Source organism: Apteryx rowi, unplaced genomic scaffold (assembly GCF_003343035.1).
Source record: "Apteryx rowi isolate R43461 unplaced genomic scaffold, aptRow1 scaffold_1267, whole genome shotgun sequence".
Classification (NCBI taxonomy): domain Eukaryota; kingdom Metazoa; phylum Chordata; class Aves; order Apterygiformes; family Apterygidae; genus Apteryx; species Apteryx rowi.
This window is the reverse complement of record NW_020447494.1, coordinates 69,777-89,670: the sequence shown is the minus strand read 5'-3', so window position 1 is coordinate 89,670 and position 19,894 is coordinate 69,777. Positions and strand designations below refer to the sequence as shown.

Genomic DNA, 19,894 nt, shown 5'->3' with positions numbered 1-19,894 from the left:
GGTACTTCCCTTGCAGCCATGCCCAGCTCCTCCTCATCCTGGAGGGCACTAAACCTGTTCTTCAGCTGCAAGTCTTTGGGAGGAGTAGGAGCCTTTCTCCTCCCACGAGCAGTGACCAGTTTCCAGCCTTCTTCTACGGTGTTATGATGTACCGTTTCACACGGCACAGAGCCCTCTGGCAACTCCACTGCTGTGGGGGGTTGGGACTCCCAAAGCTGCACAGTCTCCGAGAATACCCTGTCTATCTCTTGTTCATCTTCTCGGATGCTGCTCAGCCTACTGACTTCCTTCCATAACTCCCTTACCTGACGACGCGACTCGTCAACAGCAGCACACCTCCTGCAGGAGAGCTGGCTGCCAGCCCAGGCCTCCCGGASAGGCCCCAAGCACTCYCTGCAGCCTGAGACCTGTAGAGCCGCATCTACTGTCAGAGGGTCGGTCTGGGTCCAAGCCTCTGACACAGCAACTCCAACAGCCACTGGGGAACGCGCTCTGCGGCGTCACAACCATACTTGAGGAAGCGTACACCACAGGGAACAGAAACGAAGGTACATTACTGCTGAAAGTGATAATGAAAAGGAGAGAGTCTGGTCTACCAAGTAGGCCATTTTCTGAAAGTTTCCTTTTCTTTTTTTGTGAGGTCTGTATTCCATTTTCAGCAACACAGACTTAATGCTTTGAAAGCATGTTTCCTGCTGTGTGTTTATAAATATGACCACTTCCTCAGCTCATTCTCTCTGTCCTCTTGTAAAAAGCCTCTGTTGCATGTTCTGTTGCACTCAGTTCTCCATCTGGCTCTATCTGTGGATCCACTCAGTCAGCTGGGAAGAGAATGAGATGATTTGTTTTGAGTAAGAAATTCTCCTCTTTGAGTACCCTTCCACTCTACCAAATGTGCCTCTATGAGCTCATCTTATGCATGGTGTATCCTGGTACTCTTTATGATACTGCCTGTATGTGTGAATGCAAATATATATATCAGCACTACAGGTATCCAAGTCCATACTTATGCCAAATACTGTCATAGTTCAGTTATGCATAGGACTACATATGGATTTTGAATTAGATGTTCTTCTTTTTTAAAAAAAAAAATGTTTCTCTCTCTACTTGTAACTTAGAACAAATTTTCTATTTGGTATTTCATGGAAGAGAAGCACATTACATGCCTGCTTGTTTATTCTGCATATGCTAGAGATTCTGGTCAAAGTTTTAAGTTTTTATTTGGGAAAAATTCATTAGTGTTGATAGGAAACTTGTCTGAGTAAAAAATGTAAGGACTTGGCTCTCACAATCCAACAAGCTTACTCAGGGTTCTACACACACACAAAAATTTTTCTAAACCAAATTTCTAACTTTTTCTGAGTCTACTCAATCCATGTTTCCCCCTGCTTTGTTTCCCTGAAAACTATATCTCACTTCATGCTGATTGCATTGAAGAGAATTAATATAAAATGAAAGAACAATTTCAGAAATTGAATTCTGGCTCTGATAACTGGTTCTGATAACACCTGCAAGTGCAATTATTTGGGATTTGTGCAGTTATCAGATATGTAAGTTTTACTGTATTACATGTAAGTTATAAAATTTCAGGCTGATTCTGTGATTTAAGCATGAGCAAAAATTTCAAATTTGAAAAAATACCTTGAAGTTGTGATAACCTAACATTTAAAATGAGATAGGGGCAAGAAAGGTACATTGAAATGAGGTTTTGGTAGATCCTGATAAGCAACGAATCTCAATGAAAAATGTTTGGAAGATTCTGTGTATAATCAAATCACCAGGCAAGCATTTCTAACAAAAAATGCAGTTTAAATGTCCTCAGGGTTCAGTTGCAGCAGAACATAAATTTTGTTTGTGTCACTTTGGGGTACAAGGAATGAAAGTAGAAATTAGTTGCAGGTAGGTAAGATCTTTAGCAATTTAGCAAGAAAGACCGTAGCTGCTGCATCAAAGTTTGCATCTGAATTTGAGCTTACTCAAAATTTTGTGCTGCTCAGATCGAGTTTTTTTTTTTTTCAATTCATAGCTATTTTCACATCTGTGTAGATGATGGACAGGCAATATCTCATGAATCATATTTTGTATTAATAAATTAATTCAAACAATAGGACTTAGGAAGAGTTGTAGATAAAATATGTGCAGTTCACTTAATAGGCAGGATTATTACATCCTAACAAAGCCAGGCTTTTACATCCTCTTTAAAAATCTACAAAATGGGCTTTGACTTTTCTGATGAAGGTGCCTTCCTCATCTTGCATCCTACTCATGTCATGCTGAGGTCTAGATCTCTACAAGATTTAGGATGAATCCAGTCCATTCAATAAAATAGAGGGAGACTTCTTGAGATTTAAATGGAATAAAAGATTAGCCAAATCTAGGGCCAAAAATGGTATGATATTTTAAGATAGTATAGAGGAAAAGAGCACCCAAACAAACAGGGAATCACAAAAACGTAAAAAGTTCAAACTATGAAAAATAGAGAGAACTGGTAACTGTTTGCTTAATGTTCTAGATCTTGACAGATCAAAGCACCGTTTTGCTATGGTTTTTCACCAATGGATGAATGAAATAATTATAATCAAATGCATTCTTTCTGTTTGCTATATATGTGATTTTCTAAACTCAACACAGGAAAGAACATCTTTGGGGCAAATCAAATTCTAATCCTTTTCTTTTAAATTGGTGATCTTCTTTTGTGTTAAGACACAAGCAGCCATTGCCTGCCTTGCAGGTTTTTGGTATGGTATCTTTCAGAAAAACAAACATATTGGCAGGAATAGTGGTGGTCATGCTGTGTATAGTGATGCCATCAGTTTGAAAACATGGAGGAAAGCCGACCTGTTTGAGTTTGAAACTGAAATGCAAATTTTAGAAAAAGGATTTGAAATATGCTGATACTTGGCTGGGATGCCAGTGATGACGGCTTCGGATATGCCACAGCCAAACCCCGGCAAGTAACATGATTTGTTATTCTGCTGGGAGCAGCACCACTTAGCACACTGCAGTCTCCTATCATCATTTTTAAAAGCAATTAATCCTTGTGAAAAAGAGTTGCAAAGATCCTCGTTAAAGTGAATTGAGAAAATTCAGGTGTACAGTTAGCCTGGTGTCCTGTCAAAAGCATTACTGGTGGTATGTAAAGGGTAGACAGCAGATCAAGCTACCAAGACTAGTTCAGATAGCTCATACTTGTCTTTGAGGTACTGTTGTAGCACTTGTCACACATTTTCATTGTCTGCCTTCCCCTCCTCAGACTTTACACCTCATGATGCAGACATTCAAATTCATAAGTGACCCCAAAGCATTCCTCCCCTCCCCTTTACAATATATTTCGAGCTTTTGTCTTTGGTTTTCAAAGCTTTTGAAATACCTTACCTACGTATTTACAAGCTCTTTTCTCCGTTAGTGAAGTTCAATACTAATAAGCAATATCTGGTTCTTATACTGCAATTTTAAGAAAACTGAGATCCTTATAAAGTTTTGTGATTCCAACAGTTGGGTTTTAAGGCATTATGATAAAAATGGGAAAAGTTACAATTTGCCATGCGAGGATGATATATGCAGAGAATGCAATATAGTCCACAGTACTGATATGGAGGTAGAAACAAGGCAAAGATACAACATGAAAAGGGGAAGGGAGTTTAGTTTGCCCTTCTTCTTTCTCCCTCCCTCACCTCCCTAAAAGTATACAAAGACCTTCCCCTTGCTCTGTTTGTCACAGTAAGGGCAGCGACTGCATAGAGAGGATGTGGTTATAGACTCATGTTATAAGAAATGAAAAGGAGCAATGAGCACCATCAGGACACCTTTCTTATTGATATGCGCACCTAAACATGGCAATAAAAAAGACAAGAACATGCAAGATGGAGACAAGAGGCATAACCATCTGTTGAACTAATATCAAAAAATTCGACTTTGGAACTAGTGGGAAATGTAGCTTATTTCTGTGGTTCATTACCATTCATAATTTCAGCCAATGAAATTTTTATTTTCCCATCATTTTGTATCTTCACATATGTGTTTGCAATCATTCAATTTTTTATTTGTTTGTAATTTCAAATATATAAAATGCCCCCAAATCTTTTTTTCTTCTCCTAGCCATTTTATTTTGGAACGGCCAACAAAAACAGCAGCAACAACAAAATGAATGTTTGTGGATCTAAGGTCTGTTTGCTTTGAAAAAGATCAGTATGTTGGTGCATCAAAATGTTGCCAGATCAGCTGTCTTTCTCCTTTCCAAAACAGATGATTCTGAATTAGGAGGCTTGCAAAACAGATCAAAGGGAAGAATTTTGTCAAGGCTACTTCTGTTGCAGGTTCAGCTAGTAACCATAGTGTCTAATTCTGATCTAAGACAATGTAAATTTCATTACTTTCTGTGCTTTGTTTAATGAAGTGTTGTGATTGTTCACTCTGTATCTGAGACCAAAAGTGTCACTGGTAAATCCAGCCAGACAAGAGAGTTAGTCACACATAGCATGGTTCAGATAAGGTAAAAGGGAAGGAGATGATAAACAACAGAACAAAATATAGTTTAATGATTTAGGATATTGTCACTATGGATTTTTCATGAATAATCTGATTTACAAGAATTCAATGTAAATAGAATATTTTTTCAAGGAACTGTCTTGTCATTTGTAGTTTAGCATGAAATGTATAGCATGTGGAGAATGATTTTAATTCGGTAAACTCGTGTTTGTGCAGCAACAAAAGAATAAGAAAATACATGTCTGAAAAAGAGAGAGGCAGGGATATACTGGAGGAGCTCTCAGCTTTGAATTCCAGGTCAGCTAGGAGGAGTGATTGCCATCCTCAGTTCTCCAGTAAGTACCAGGTTGTCTTGCTTTTCATATACTCTTGTAAGGAAATGCTTCCTGACTTTGAATGTGCTAAATCACCTCAGCCACAGATAACATTTCTGAGGCTTATAAAAATACACCTTCAGGGTGAAGTGGTAAATATACGGGCCAGTAAGTGTTTGGAGGCATTTCTCAAGAAAGGTGATACTTTCAGGCTCTGATTTGGCATATTTGTCCTGCCTGCCTATAGTTGTGCAAGTAAGGAAAGGCTGGGCTGCACAGTCTATGACTTTCTATATTTTCCATCACAAATGTGTATGTTTGAAACAAAAGCTGCTGTAGAAATGTGTTTGGCAGGCTCTGTTGTCTCCCTTCCTCAGCATGGGTAAATTTGCTAAAACAGGCTTAGTCAGGGGAAACAAATAGATTTCTCAATCTCTGGCACCCCTTCTTTGCAGGTAAATGCTCTTGGTTAATACACTTTTTCAGAGACTAAAGGGAATCCTTATGTAAGAGCTTCATGGTAAAATACTGGCAGCAGAGCAATAGAAATAAAGCTGTAGTCTTTTGAATATATTCTAATAGCCTTCTTTTTGTTTTAACATACTTAAAACTAATACTGGAAGTTAGCCCAATTGCAGTCTCTGATGTAGCATTGTTCTTAACTATTAGCATGTGGTTTTTAGAGCCTTCTTTGGATGATATGCAGGATCATGAAGTCAATTGTTAGACAGGATATAATTTAGACTTCAGCTCTTCTTCTCTGTTTGAAATAAAATGATTACATTGCAGGAGAGCCTAAGGGAAGATTAAAAGTTTTATATCAAAAGTTGAATATTTTCTTTTGTTGTACCTTCTTCTTTTAAAGAAAATGGTATTCATTTAAAATAATGTGTGTTCTGATGAAATGGCACTACTCTGAATTAAAAAGAAATTCATAAAGTATGCATATATGTGAGAGGAAGATGGTAATCTTCATCTGAGTGTTTAGTCAAAAGTTTTTAACTCAACCCATTCTTCTTTGTATCTAGAATGAGATAGTTATCTGTAAAACCATATTGTAACATCCTAAATAACAGATGGCCTGCAGTGTTTAGTGAGCAGCAATTAAAGCGACAAAATCTTCTGGGGCTCCTCTCCACAGACAGGTTATAAAGCTATATTATAGCCTCTGTTTTAGCCAACAGACTCTTGCCTGCAAAAATGGTTCTTGCCTATCTTTAAACCTTCTGTAAGTGGTGCCAGGCAATAGATCCTCATAATTATAGTTCTGGTAACTCCTGTGATGCCTCTCGTTCCCTGCATCCCAAAGTTATCCAAGGGCAGAAGTCACTTGTAGATTGCAAAGTTGTATAGCTGATGTGGGTGTTAAAGTAGATGGGATAGTCCATATCAGGTAGAGTATGATATGACCAACAGGATAAAGTTATTGTCCAATAAGATCATCTAACTTTTACCACTGGTATCAGTGGGACAGTTTTTACCAAGGATGCTCTGGGCACTTTTATAAGAAGGCATTATCTGGAAGGCATAAGAAGGCATTTCTGGAAGCCTCCTGATAACAGATATATGTGCAATGAAGCCTCTTTGTAAGAGCTTACCATATTGGCCAAATGACCATAGATCTTCTTTTTTCCAGAAGCTATCAGAACAGTCTAAATATAAAACTGTTATAGTTCAATAACCTGCCTGCTTTCATGCTTGTTAAAATGAAGAGTGCCAAAACTGTTAATGTTACTGAGGAGGGTGGCCATTGAACTGGCAAGATGAAGTTTTCTTGTAATTTTATGACAGAAAAAAAATGATTTTTTTTCAGTATGTTCTTCTGCAAAAAAAAAAAAAAAAAAAGTTTTTTTCAGTATTTTCTTCTGCAAAAAAAAAAAAAAAAAAAGGTTTATTCCATCTGTCAACACTAATGGGCACTGCTATCCCAAGGCGGTGTTAACACAGTTTTGCACTTATTTGCCTCATGTTAGTAGTGCTTGTTTTCAGATATGGATACCTGACTATGGGAACCAGGTTAGCACTGTCCAGCTTCCCTCCATACCTCCCATTAAATAGACAATAATAAATATTGGTGTCAATTGCAGATTGAAGAAAGATTTGAGCTGATAGTATAGAATGGTAAAGCTCTGTGTTCAATTACCAATATCATCTCCTGCAAAGGCAATGAATTGTTAATGTGCTGTTATTTCAGATTTCTAGAAGAACTGATGTGGCATGGGAATTAAGACGACAATTAATGGCCACTGAGGAAGAAGACAGTTTATCATATCCTCCGCTGAATGTGACCAATGGAAATTATACATGCATCCTTTTTTATGCTAGTAATTTCAGCCTCAAGGCCAACGATTTATTTTTTATAGATTTGACAAATATAACATTTGTAAACCAGAATGTGGACATTTCCTCCTCTAAGTGCTCAGACATCAACACAACGTGAGTAGAACAAGAAAATTCATATCATAACACATGTGATTCTGAAAGCTAATCAGAAATGGTGCAGTGGCAACAACTTAATACTAATTTAATTATTTTCTTCTAAAGCATCCAGAATAAAAATACTAAGTTGGATATCTTAGCAGACAAGATGTGAGGCAAGAACACAAAAATTGTGCAGATGCAGCCTCTATTTTTACTACTTTTTTCATTTTACATTTCTGAGTTCCCTGCTTGTTTATAGGAAGGCATTTGGCCCACCTAGGTTTGCCTGTGCTCTATCTTACAGTCACACAAATCTCCACTAGCATTAGGGGAAATGATGATTTCATTGTAGAATTCCCTTGGAGTATTGCCATTCCCAGGTAGTAATTCAGCCGGAAGTACATGAATGAAACATGATCTCTGTTTTCCTTTATTTTGAAGAACATGCTCTTGGGTAAAAAAATATTTCTGTAGAAATATTTTGTCATATTTTTCTGTGTACTGAACCTTTGCTATATGACTTTTTTAATTGCCTATTGATATAGAATATTCCGTTTGACTGAAATGTCACAATGATCTAATTAAAGCTGACTAACATTAAAAATATATTTCTTTCTCTTAGACTGTCATTAAAATACACAAAGCCGGTGAGTGGAATCAACAGCCTGGAGATAAGGTAACTTATGATTTATTCTTAAATAAATCTTTGTCATGTACAAAGTCTGTTTGTAAATTAGGACAAAAACAGGGGAGGAGACAAGTGAAAATATCTTCAAAATTTTTATTTTGTTTCTGTGTTGAGGACTTACTATAGAATAAAACAATGATGCAGTCTTTATATAGTTAATATAGAAACATGCTCAAGTAAACTTTTGAAAAAGTGGTTTAGGTGAACAACCATCTGAGATATTGGCATATGAAACATCCTATTGCTATTGCTAATACGATCAGACCATAATCCCGTCTCAAGGAAAATGTAACTGTGATTTGTAAATAATTTTAGTAGCTGAACTCTACTTGTATGGCCAGGGTTGTCTTTAGTCCTGTTGTGGATTACCTGTGTACTCTGTTGGAGCTAGCTTGTACCTAATGAGGGATGCAGAAACTCATAATTTTTCTATTCCATGGATGTTGGCAAGACCAGGCTTCTCCTATTGTAAGAAGAGGGAAGAAAAATTAAGGAAAGGGAAAACCTGGATGAAAAGCCAAAGGGGGTACTTGCTGCTGTCACTCTCAGTAGTAGACTGTATGGATGGGGACAGCATCTCTCAATAATAACAAAAATAACAGTCAAATCAAATCTTAGCTTTTATCACCATCTTCATAGCTTTGTGAACATGCCTGACCTGTCTAGACACAGATTCACCAAAACTGTGCCCTGGATTCTCATTCTGCTTCTTTGCTCATACTAGTCCAGGTCTTAACTGCTCTCCTGTTACTTTTTTTTCAGGCAGTAATTCCTATTGTTTCATGTATCTTTCTGTATGAATGAATCTGGTTGCTTTCTACATTTGTCCTGAATGGTTATCCTTCACTGACCATCTCCAGCATAATAACATGCTTTCTAGTAAAATACGATTCCAAGAAAATACTATGAATCATAAAGCACTTGAAAATCCTATGGAGCATGACATTGTGTTACAAAACTAGTTATTGAGTTAATTGATAGATCATAGAGGGGTTGTTTTCATTAAAGTAGTCAACAGGTTGTGTTTGACTATGCAACAGCAAATTCAAAACCTTAGGATGCTACTGTGGAAAAAAAATACTTCTGAATTTGAAAAAGTTACCTTAGATTTTGATAGCTGCAGCAGGAATAAGAAGATCAAATGTGACCTTAGTGTGCATATATGGACTTATGAGTATAATTCAGATTTATTTTAGTCATCTGTGTGTTAAAATCTCATCATTTTAATTAATTGTTTGGAGAAAACTTTAATATGATCCTGAATCTGAGATCCATCTGGAGAGAAGAAATTCGAAAAAACTCTGTGGACAGACTCTAGATTAGCCTCTAGGGGGGATTTGGGCACAAAAGTGCTTAAGCTGAATGGGTTTTTTTGATTTATATGTGACACAGATGTTGAGCGTCCTGGCCCCATCAAGACGGTGGGAGCTGTAAGTGTAAGCTGAACCTTGGGCACGCAGCAAACATCAGGACCTTATGGATTTGAGCTGCTTAAGCAGTTAGGCAAAGTGTTTTTTCTATCAGAAGTAGGCAAAGGTGGGTATTAGTGAAATTTGAGCACTTACGTCATTTTTGGAACTTGATGGAAGTGTCTGAAGATTCCAGCTCAGGTTACCAGCCTTCAGAAAAACCAATTGTTTGGTAGTTCTACAAGGTTGGAAGATATAATATTAATGACAACATTTACTCCTTCTGTCACTGAAGCTCTAAGAACTGTTAATGCAATGGAGAAATGGTTCGGAGCAGCGTGTAGGAACAACAGTACTGTCATTTGATCAGCCTCTGGCACAAAATCATGACACCGTGTAGCAAAGGGATAATCAACAGAAACAGAAGATAATTTCAGAAGTCCTTTTATATTTTGATATCCACACCACAATTGATAAGGGATTATCTGGGAGAAATTTGGTGGTGTAGGAGACAGAAGTACTAAGTACTAATCTTCTAAGATTGTAGAAGAGGCAGATGCCAGCTTTGGCTCGCCAAGGACAGCAAAGAAAAGAAGATGCACTGATGTATTTACTGTTTAAGGTATGGATCTGTTGTCAAACCAGTACTTTAAATAATGTCTGTCACTAATCTGCCATTAGTAGCCCTTTCTGTTTGCAAGCATTCAAGACATTTCAATGCCAAACGTTGCAGTATATTTTTTTAAGCCTCACAAAGACAAAAATTGTGTGTGATGAACTAAATTATTCATTTAATTCCCACTTATGTAATTTACTAATTTACTATAATTTACTTATGTAATTTTACTAAGTATGTAATTTGACCTGAATAGTCTCTATAACTAGATGATGATGTACAAAAAGAAAGGGCTCAACTTGATACATCTTTGGCAGAGTTTTTAAAACCTGAAGTTAGAAAAGACTTTGCAAAGATTTTGTCTGAAATCACAGATGGTAGAAGAGGAGAAGAATCCTGTACTTATTAAGTCATTTTTTAATGATTGTTTCAAAGTTACTGGAACCTCTGAATCAGGTATTAAAATTATTACTAACTTTCACCATCCATTGTCTGTTTCTTCCTAAAAATTTTCTGCAGCTGTCCGTGCTCATATGGATGGAAAGGTCTGTGTTACTTTGCCAGGTATCCTCAAAAGATTTTATAAAGAAAACTTTCCAGTGATCTGAGATAACAAGAACTAGAATATATCAAGCCCAGAAGGCTTTAAAAAGATGATTACCTTGCATGCGAAAGATACACCCTGTTATTTGCATTGTTTTATGTTGAATTATCTCTTCATTTCAGAGATAATTGTGACTGTCTCATAAGGTGTTATCTGAACAGTTCCAGTGCCATTTTAGTTTTCTATTAGTTACCATGATATTACATAGCATATAATGCAACTAATAAGATATACTCAACAGAAACAGAACAATTCATTGATCTTTTCATGATTCAGGAACATTTTATTCACCTTGTTTATTTCAACAATGTGAATTCTCAACAGCTTCTTCTAAAACCCAGAGATACATTTCAGCCTATGTTTTCCCCTTCCTCTTCACGTTAACCACATTTCTTGTTCAAGATAACTTCTTGGTAGGACTGCAGTCTGCCTCAGTAAACAGGGTGCAAACAGTACAAAGGGCAAAAAGGTGGGAAGGAACAGAGAATAGAGCCATGACTGCAAATTTCTTTCTTGCAAAGGCCAACAGAACTGACTGTTCACTTTAGGTGTAGGAGAGCGTCTCTTGAAGATATAAAGTGACACCAGGCAGGACCACATTCAAATAGGTCAATTCATTCCTCAATAAATGTGACTCTAACCTCAGCAGCATGAGCTGGATCCAGAGCTTGCCCTTACTACCGCTAGTCTACCACATTATGCTGAGCAACTAGTCATAGCCCACCTCCTACTAGGAGCAACGATAGTGATTTCATCTTACGCAAACAGCTGCCATCTCCCTCTTCCTCCGTCTAGCAAGAGTGGTTGTCCAAGTTCACTCTCCTGTATTTGCCATGAAGTGGTGGGCTGTTGCTACATTAGGGAGTAGGAATAGGGTCTTTGTGCTACTTTTAGAAAGGTGGACTAATGCTGCAGCAAGGATGGGAGCAAAGGACATTAGCTTTTGCTTTTGCTGGAAGAAGCACTATTTCAGCTCTCTAGCAGGCAGCTGATGACAGCCAGCTGTTCAAACGTCTGACATCTTCTCTGGGAAAAGGTGTCAAACTGGGTGAAGTGCTGGACATTAGCTGGACAAAGCTTCCATAGCATTTTTCCCAATTACGAATAGTACTTGACTGTTAGTGTTCCTTATAGCATATAGAGAATTGAATAGAATTAATCCAAGAACTGTGTTATAAAGTCTTAATAGTTGTGTTCCTCTTTGGACCTTCAAAACAGGAGGGATTCCAGCTAGCTTCCTTCTTGATAACTTCTCGGCTTATAATGAATAGCCACATGAAATGATGACTCATGGGTGGTGACATTTAGAGTTCATATAGTACCTAGTACAAAGGGAGCCTGGCCTATGACCAGGAATAGTTTGTGCCACAATACATACAGTAAACAATGGCTATGTGGCAGTTTGCTTCCTGTATTGGCTCTAAGGTTTAATATGAACACAGCATTTCCTGTAAAAATCAAGAGGTATTTTCAGTTCTTCAGAAAAAATCTTTGTCATCTCTCCTCCCCTTGTCATTCATTTGCTATACTGTATTCATTCTATTTGCTATCTATTCATCTGAGAAAATATTTATTAAATTAAGTATTCATATTAATCCTTGAAATTTTAATCTCTTATTTGTAATTTAATGAATGATAGGTATATCAGTTATCAGTTATGGTTGCTTAAGCATGTGCTTGCTGGAGACTCTTTGCTATCAGTTATTTGGATAAAATGCTAAGGATAAAAGCCTGGAATGTTATGTTAATCTTGCTCAACTAATTCATTCTTTGGAATCTTAATTCTCATAAATCTGTAAATAACATAAAGTGTAAGTCTAAGTCTTAGGTACAACGTGGAGAGACAGCATTCTTATGAAGGTCACTTTGACCATACTTCACATCCATAGCTTTATAAAACTTGTTTGTTCATACAGTAAATCTCCAGAGAATTTCTTTGTTTACCATTTTGCTTGTCTTCTTAGCAAGGGTACAGAACGTACCCAGCATCTGTGGTTGGCACAAACATTTAAGTAAATTTCTTTATTTTTATAACTGGCATTGTCTTAAGGTCAAAGACTTTCAGCTAGTGCCTATAACATTGCTACTTAGACACCATAGAAACTTGGTTCAGATTATGCCGTACCTCAGGAGAGACGCCTTTCTTCTAGCAGTTGATATAGAGGCTACTATATGTTTTAATTTATATAACTTTAGCATTATAACAACAGAATATTTTCTCATAAATATTGCTGAATGTGCATTAGATATAATTCAAGGTGTTCTTTTTTTGTTTGTGATGAATGTTTGCTGCTGAATATTATATGAAATGGACTGTTTAGAATCAATACATCAGGAATGCCATGAAAAAAATGTCCTTTTCTCACCTGAATGGCACTTTAGTTCTAGGATTACGAGGATTTTGAAACTCTTGAGAATTAGATGAATCAAAAGTCACATATATTAAAAAATGGATCAATGACCATGCATAACCTAACCTGTCAAATTTTTATGCCACTTCTAATGAGCATTGTCTGTGTTGAACTTGGAGTCTATGACGTGTGGATGATATGCTACTGAAAGCAACTGATTTAAATGAACAAGCAATGTTCTATAATTTAGAATATTATATATATAATATATCCTATAGAATGTACAATCTTCTATATTGTGCAGCATTTATAGACAATGTTTTATTTTTCAAACTTATTATAATTGCATTTAAGTACTACCCCAAATTTTAAAATTCGCATGTAGTGCTACCCATAGTGGATAGACATATTAGATTTTTTTTTTTGTAGAAAGTCTCAGTTATTGCTAAAAAGATTCCTGTCCTACATTTTTAGTGTTTACTAATTAGCAAAAAAAATTCTTCAGCAAACAATAGAGCAATAAATAAATAAATCAAGTAGAGTTGAAAAGTGTTGTACAACATACAATAAGGAGAAAAGTTTATAATTTCCTCAATTATTTCTATGTCAGAGTATTTGGGAGGTGCTCATATTGAAGTGATAGCAACATATAAACCCCATGATTATAAAGTACTTGAAACTGATGCAATATCACACATATATAGACCTTTGCAAAAAGAGACTATATTTATTTACACCTATCCTGCTACAAAATTAGGAAATTAGGGCTGCCAATGCACACACATATGTCCCTAGTATGAGAAAACTCTGTCTTCCACTGTAAATCCAGACGTTTGCAAAGGCAAATGGCAATTTAGGCATCTAAGCCAAGGAAGAATTGCAAAAATAAATCAAGATGGTTATCATGCCTGTACCTTTCATAAAAACAATTAAAAAAAATCCCATAAAATGTTTATTGAGAACTACTGCAGGTCTGCTGACAGTCTCATAGGTTCTGCTCCACTGATTATAAACTATTGGTAACTGATAAAATACTGTATTGGTGGAGACACTTGAAGAATGAAAGCACATTTGCTTGCTCTTGCCTGCCTCAGCTGTGGAAAATATTGTTTATGAGATGAAACTCTAAGAAGTCATAAAAAATACATTCACAAAGTCTCTTCATTTATGAACTGTCCTAATGATATGGGAAGCCAAAATGTCAACTGTGACGTATGCGGCTAGTAATAGTGAATCTTTATCTGCCATCTGTACTTTATCAAATGAAAATTAACCTTTTCCTTCTGTCATTTTAACTCTTTTGTTCTGTTTTCTTTCTAGATTTTTAATGACCAACGTGTTCTATGGAGGGTCGGCTAGAAACTGGTCCACTTTAGAATCAGTTGAGATTGTACAAGATGACAAAAAGTTTGCTAAGTTTAATGTTTCTGTCATCTCTGCTCCTGCAGAGTATTCATTTCATTGTCAGCTGGTGGGAACAAGCAATCTCTATCCTGCAAGGCTGATTCCATCCAACGATGAAGCAAAAAACTGGGATGTTTTCATTTCCAGGTTCCAAGTGAGTACACATTGCCATTTCAGAGATAATTCCAAGAACTATTACTTGCTATTGTAGGTGCTGAATGTCATACATTCATAATGCCCTTACTTTCATTTCAGTCTGAAGGAAAATGTAAAAGAAAAGCCGTTCCCCCTATGTGAGCTATTCAATAAGGGGGAAAAGAGAAGGCAGTTTTTGAACAATAAGAATGTGAAAGCACAGCTCTGAAAAACAAAAAAACTATGAAGTTGTCCACAGAAAAGAAAAACCAATAAAACCAAATGCACTTAATAAGGCAAAGAATGACCAAGTCCCCATGCCTGTTTAATGAATTGGGCTGCTATTAGAAACATGGACCTCTTAAGTGGGTGGCTTTATGCTCTTTACTTTGTTTTCATTTGATTTCTTTGCACTTTGTTTACCTAGGAGAGTACAGCTTAGTGTGGTTATGGTTTTCAATAACATAAAGTGTCTGAACTCCTACAGACAGAAACAAAGCCCAGTGCAATTAGATTTAATGGAAGGTTTGCCATTGACTTCAATTGGGAGCAATATTAGGTCCCACATGGCCCAGAGGGAAAGCAGCTTGCTCTTCTTTGAATGAGATACACATTTTCTGTATATGTAATGCAGTAATATAGACCACATATGTGAGGTGTAGATTATTACTTCTTTATTATTTTGAGCATTGATCTTTATTTAGGAGGAATACATCAACATTTATATCTTAAAACACACTCTTTGATTAAAGAGATCATGGAAATGACAGGAATAATTCCAAGCCTGACTCTATTTATCAAAGATAATCTGACCCCATCTTAACTGGATACAAATGCTAATATAGTTTTATATAGGATTTGGATACCAAATAGAATCTCAGTGATCTAAATTCATATTTGGCATTTCTGCTTAAACAATGGAAATCTCAAAGAAACAGCACTGGTGCTGACATTTATTTCCCCTCCTCTACTATCCATAGCTACTTACTCCTACTGCAGAATCAGAATCTAACAGAAAATGGAATGCAAAAAAATGAAGAATTGAAATAGCAGCAAATTGAATATCTTTAATCATTATTAAGTCACATAAAAACACCAGACCTAAGTATCTCTGGTAGCCTTCCTTAGGAATCATTAATTTTTGTCTTCCTCTTTGCAGAAATCCACAGATTCCAATATCGAGTCCCACTGTTTTTGAGAAACTACATAGCAGTAGGCACCAATGTTGCGAAGGTTCTTCCTGATGCTATTGTTTATGGCAAGACCTGAAAAAAAACAGAGTTCACTTGACTGTACTTTGCCTAGTAAACTCTCTGAAGTGTGAGGCAAAGCCTTTGACATCATTAGGTACAGGGACTATGAAGTGTCCACTTACAACAATAATCTTTTTTTCAGAATTTCTACACACATTGATACTGTTACCGTCTCAAAGCTTAGACATAGGCCTTGCTCCATCTTGAGCAGGCATCCTTTCATTGGGGTCTAGATCAAGAGTAGAATTAACAGGATTCCCAGCTTCCTTACTGTTTTGGAGCAGCAGCTTCTTCCACTGCTCTCAGTTCCTCTTGGGGAAGGCCTTTTTCTCACACTAAGTCTTAACCGTGAAACACAACCTGAAAAGTCCTGTTCTGATCATTTCTGTTGTATGAGCCTCAGTAAAACTGGAAAGTCACCATTTGGGGCCACTTTTTAAGCTTTATCTGAACTAGAACATGCCTTTCTAGATTCCTTCCACTGATACATAGTTGAATCCAAATTATCTCAACTCAGTCAGCTGAGATATCAGTCTTTGTCCTAGAATGAAGTTTGGAAACCCCCAAGCTCTGTTGCAAGATACAAGAAAGCACATGGGATGTGATCAATGACTACAGACCTGTAGGCAGCACAGAATCTGGTAGCTGACATGGAGGAACATGTTTTTCATGTCAGTGTTAAGCAATGAATCAGAAACCAGGTTCCAGTGCCAGTCTAGCTGGTACGATTGCACTTTACTAGCTTGGGTCCTGAAAACAGTATTGCTATATTAGAGGGACATACCACCTGCACAGCTAAGCCCTGCATAACTTATTTCAGAGCTAGACTGAACTGATGCAGCCATTTGCTTTAGTTCAGGGTCTAGCTCGCTTACTGCCACTGAAGGAACCTTTATAGAATGCTCTCTAGGCATGCCCTTGGCCTAGGATGTCACCACTCACAGATGTATACAGTACCAATACTGCTGTGTTTTGCTGTGAGGGGAATGAACGTTCTGCAATGAATCTGTCCCTTTGAGGATCCCAGAGTAGTCTATGAAATTAAAGAGGAGGCTACCATCAGGCACTGCTTTTCTTTAATATGTGTCATACTAAAGAGGGAGGGATCTTATTAATGTTTATAAATATCATAAGGGAGGATGTGAAGAAGACAGCCAGACTCTTCTCTGTCGTGCCCAGTGACAGAACAAGAGGCACTGGGCACAAACTGAAACACAGGAAGTTCTGTCTGAATCTAAGGAAAAACTTCTTTACTGTGAGGGTGACTGAATACTCGAACAGGTTGCCCAGAGAGGTTGTGGAATCTCCAACCTTGGAGATATTCAAAAGCCATCTGGCCACAGTCCTGGGCGGCCTGCTCTAGGTGACCCTGCTTGAGCAGGGCAACTGGACCAGATGATCTCCAGAGGTCCCTTCCAACCTCAGCCATTCTGTGATGCTGTGATTCTTTGATACTTGTTTAGAAGCCCTTTTGTTCTTAAAAGAAACTGCCCAAAACTTTGAAGCCAAGAACTTTAGACTTTTTTGAGGCTAAAATATTTCTAATTTCAGTAATTAGATGTAATGTACCTTTAAGAGCAATGCAACAACAGAGATTTTACTTGAAGGTTTTATAAAAGGTCAAGTGCTGAGGCAAATCCCATTTAAAAAAACACCTAAATGAACAGGAAATGTAGACTACTATAACTGAGACAAATGATGCTGGTCCAAACACTAAAATTACACCCTCCACAGGACAGGTGTCTTTATCAAAAGACTTTTATATGCATAAAAATTAAACAACCACATTTAAGTATTTTTAACTTTCCATAGGTAGAAATGCTGCTAGAAGTCACATTTTTATCTCCCAGCTGGGATCTAACACCCCCACAGAAATGATAAAGCTTCAGAAAAACAATAAAAGAACCCTTAATATACTTCATCTCCTTCCTAAAAGGTAGACATAGCATTTTAAGAATGTGCAATTAAAGCTTTCACCTGAAAGGTTCAATAAGCATAATCCCTCTTGAAAAAAAGAAAGAAAAAAAGGATTGACATAAAAAAACCCACAGTATTTCTGGCTCTAAATCAGAAGTGGTAAAGCCTTGCTAAACCAAATATACCTGGTAAGTGCCTCAGAGAGTTCTCGTAAATGTGATAACAAGAGTGTATTGTTTTTCAGAACTTCGCTCTTTTCTGTGAACCAAAATGACATAAATCATCACCAGCTTTCTGTGTTTTTTTTTTCATATATAAGTCTTTCAGATTACATTTCATGACTCCTATTCATGTTCTCATCTGTTGTCTAAATAGTGGCTTAACAAGCAAAGGCCTTTGTAATCACCCCTATTCTCTAAAACGATGTGCAAAGTTATCCAACCCAAGAGTTTATTTTCTGTAATCCTACCTTAATCAGAACTCTGTGACTGCCTATAGTGGAAAACAGACCATATTTGCCAGTTAACTACCATGATAATACTTGGAGAGATTCTTTCAAGAGGCCCAGGAAAGCTTGTATTGCCAAAATTATCTTTGCCTGTATACTTATATACTTGTCTTCACCACAGTGCATGCATAGCCTCAGAAGCTAGTTCTGCATATGACAATAGTTGCGCTAATCAGCATTTTAGAGGAAATAAAGACATCACTCTTTAACACATGTATTGCATACACATTGACTTTAAGGTGCCTGAGTCACTCAGACCTGAAGGGATTAATGATATAGATATAGCATTGTACAGAAGCCAAAGACTAATTTCTTCACTGTTTGCACCAACACCTTTCCTTGGAAGTACAAATTCTGTTTTATTACCACAAAGTTATCCAGTTTATTCATCATAAAGCATGGAATAATCAGGGTGTAGAAACATACAAAAGTAGAAATACATGATCTTCTGCTTCATCACTTATTGCTTGGTGAGGGGAGTGATTTAAATGAAATAATTTTATAGAAAACAGTCAGTTTTAAGGTTTACTAGTGGATTTATGGTGTTTGGTGCTTTCCTTAAACACACATTTCAAAGAATCTGTAAATACATAAAAATACCAGCCTTCATTTTTATTTTAAAGTGATTTAAGAAAAGCTCAAAAACATATCCAAGATCAGATTAACTCAGCCAAACAAGTCATCAATCATTAAATGCATTTTAAAGTAGGCTTCAGGAGTTCTGCTATTAAAAATCTTCTGCTACTTAAAAATCTCAGAGTATTTCAACAATTTTCATGATTTGGGAAGCCTTAACTGACATGTTTTTGAGTGCTTTGAGTTTCCTGATTCTGAAATGGTTCCTTGAGCTAACCTGATTTCACATTCCATTTGGAACTTTACTTTTAAAAGTAGCCCAAATTTCTGTGGTGGGAAACACAACCTTGCTCCTGTGCTCTGCACAAATAGCTCATGCATCTTTAACTTTCTGGGAGAAAAAGGGAACTGGAAAATCACTATGCAAAGGATTTGATTCTGAGTCTTTTTTAGTGGGCTGAGTGTGAGTGGTAATTAACAGGTGCAGGTTTTGTAATGACCAAATACATCCTGAAAGTAGGGTCTGTGCTGTACATTTGTCTGCACTTACATTTTTTTCATTCTCAGATTCAAGGCTTTAACATTGAAAACAGCCAATTTTCCTATGCAAGCGACTGTACAAGTTTCTTCACTCCTGGAATCTGGATGGGCTTGGTGACCTCTGTGGTTCTGCTGTGGATCCTGGCCTATGGAATCCACATGATCATGCAGCTCACAACAAACAGTAGATTTGACGATCCCAAAGGTCCAGCTCTGTCAGTTCCTCAGACAGAATAGGAGTGGATTGAGTTAATGCCTCTTCAGCTTTTCCTGGTCTGATATTTACAGTTTTATAACCTTGCTACTTTATAATAAATGTAACCTAAAGAGATACTATAGCAGAAAGAGATAATTAAACTAGATATAAAAAAGGATCCTTTTGCTTGGCAACAATAATAGTTCTATGTGCTATTACCTCAGTTTGTTAGTAGTTATCTTTGTTAAAGCTCTGAGATGAGACCGTAGAAGTTATTACTCTATCCAGCTATTAGAAAGACCAGTAAGAACTTCTATCAGATTAAATATTACTGGCAAAGAAAGGCTATCACAACAGAGATACACTGGAAGGATTTATAAATTATTTATTCAGTAAGACTGTATATTGAAACCACTGAAGCCTCTTTAAATGGTCTTTAATAAGCATAGCATGTTAATGCTACAACTTAAGAAG

At 36.9% G+C, this 19,894-nt stretch overlaps 1 protein-coding gene across 1 annotated transcript; it reads left to right on the top strand.

Annotated features, from left to right (window-relative positions):
* Positions 1-2,888: 2,888 nt before the first annotated feature.
* ATP6AP1 (ATPase H+ transporting accessory protein 1) lies at positions 2,889-19,534 on the top strand. Its single transcript, XM_026055869.1, has 5 exons — positions 2,889-2,954; positions 6,997-7,238; positions 7,846-7,899; positions 14,212-14,449; positions 19,252-19,534. Exons 1-5 carry the CDS (start codon positions 2,889-2,891, stop codon positions 19,459-19,461), a joined length of 810 nt encoding a protein of 269 aa, XP_025911654.1. The 3' UTR covers positions 19,462-19,534.
* The last annotated feature ends 360 nt before the right edge of the window (positions 19,535-19,894 follow it).

Bases quoted from the DNA above. Each gene is read 5' to 3' on its own strand.
- ATP6AP1 (XM_026055869.1), top strand. From the start codon at position 2,889: ATGCTGATACTTGGCTGGGATGCCAGTGATGACGGCTTCGGATATGCC. The intron at 2,955-6,996 runs GTAACATGATTT...CTGTTATTTCAG, and splicing joins CCACAGCCAAACCCCGGCAA to ATTTCTAGAAGAACTGATGT. The intron at 7,900-14,211 runs GTAACTTATGAT...TTTTCTTTCTAG, and splicing joins ATCAACAGCCTGGAGATAAG to ATTTTTAATGACCAACGTGT.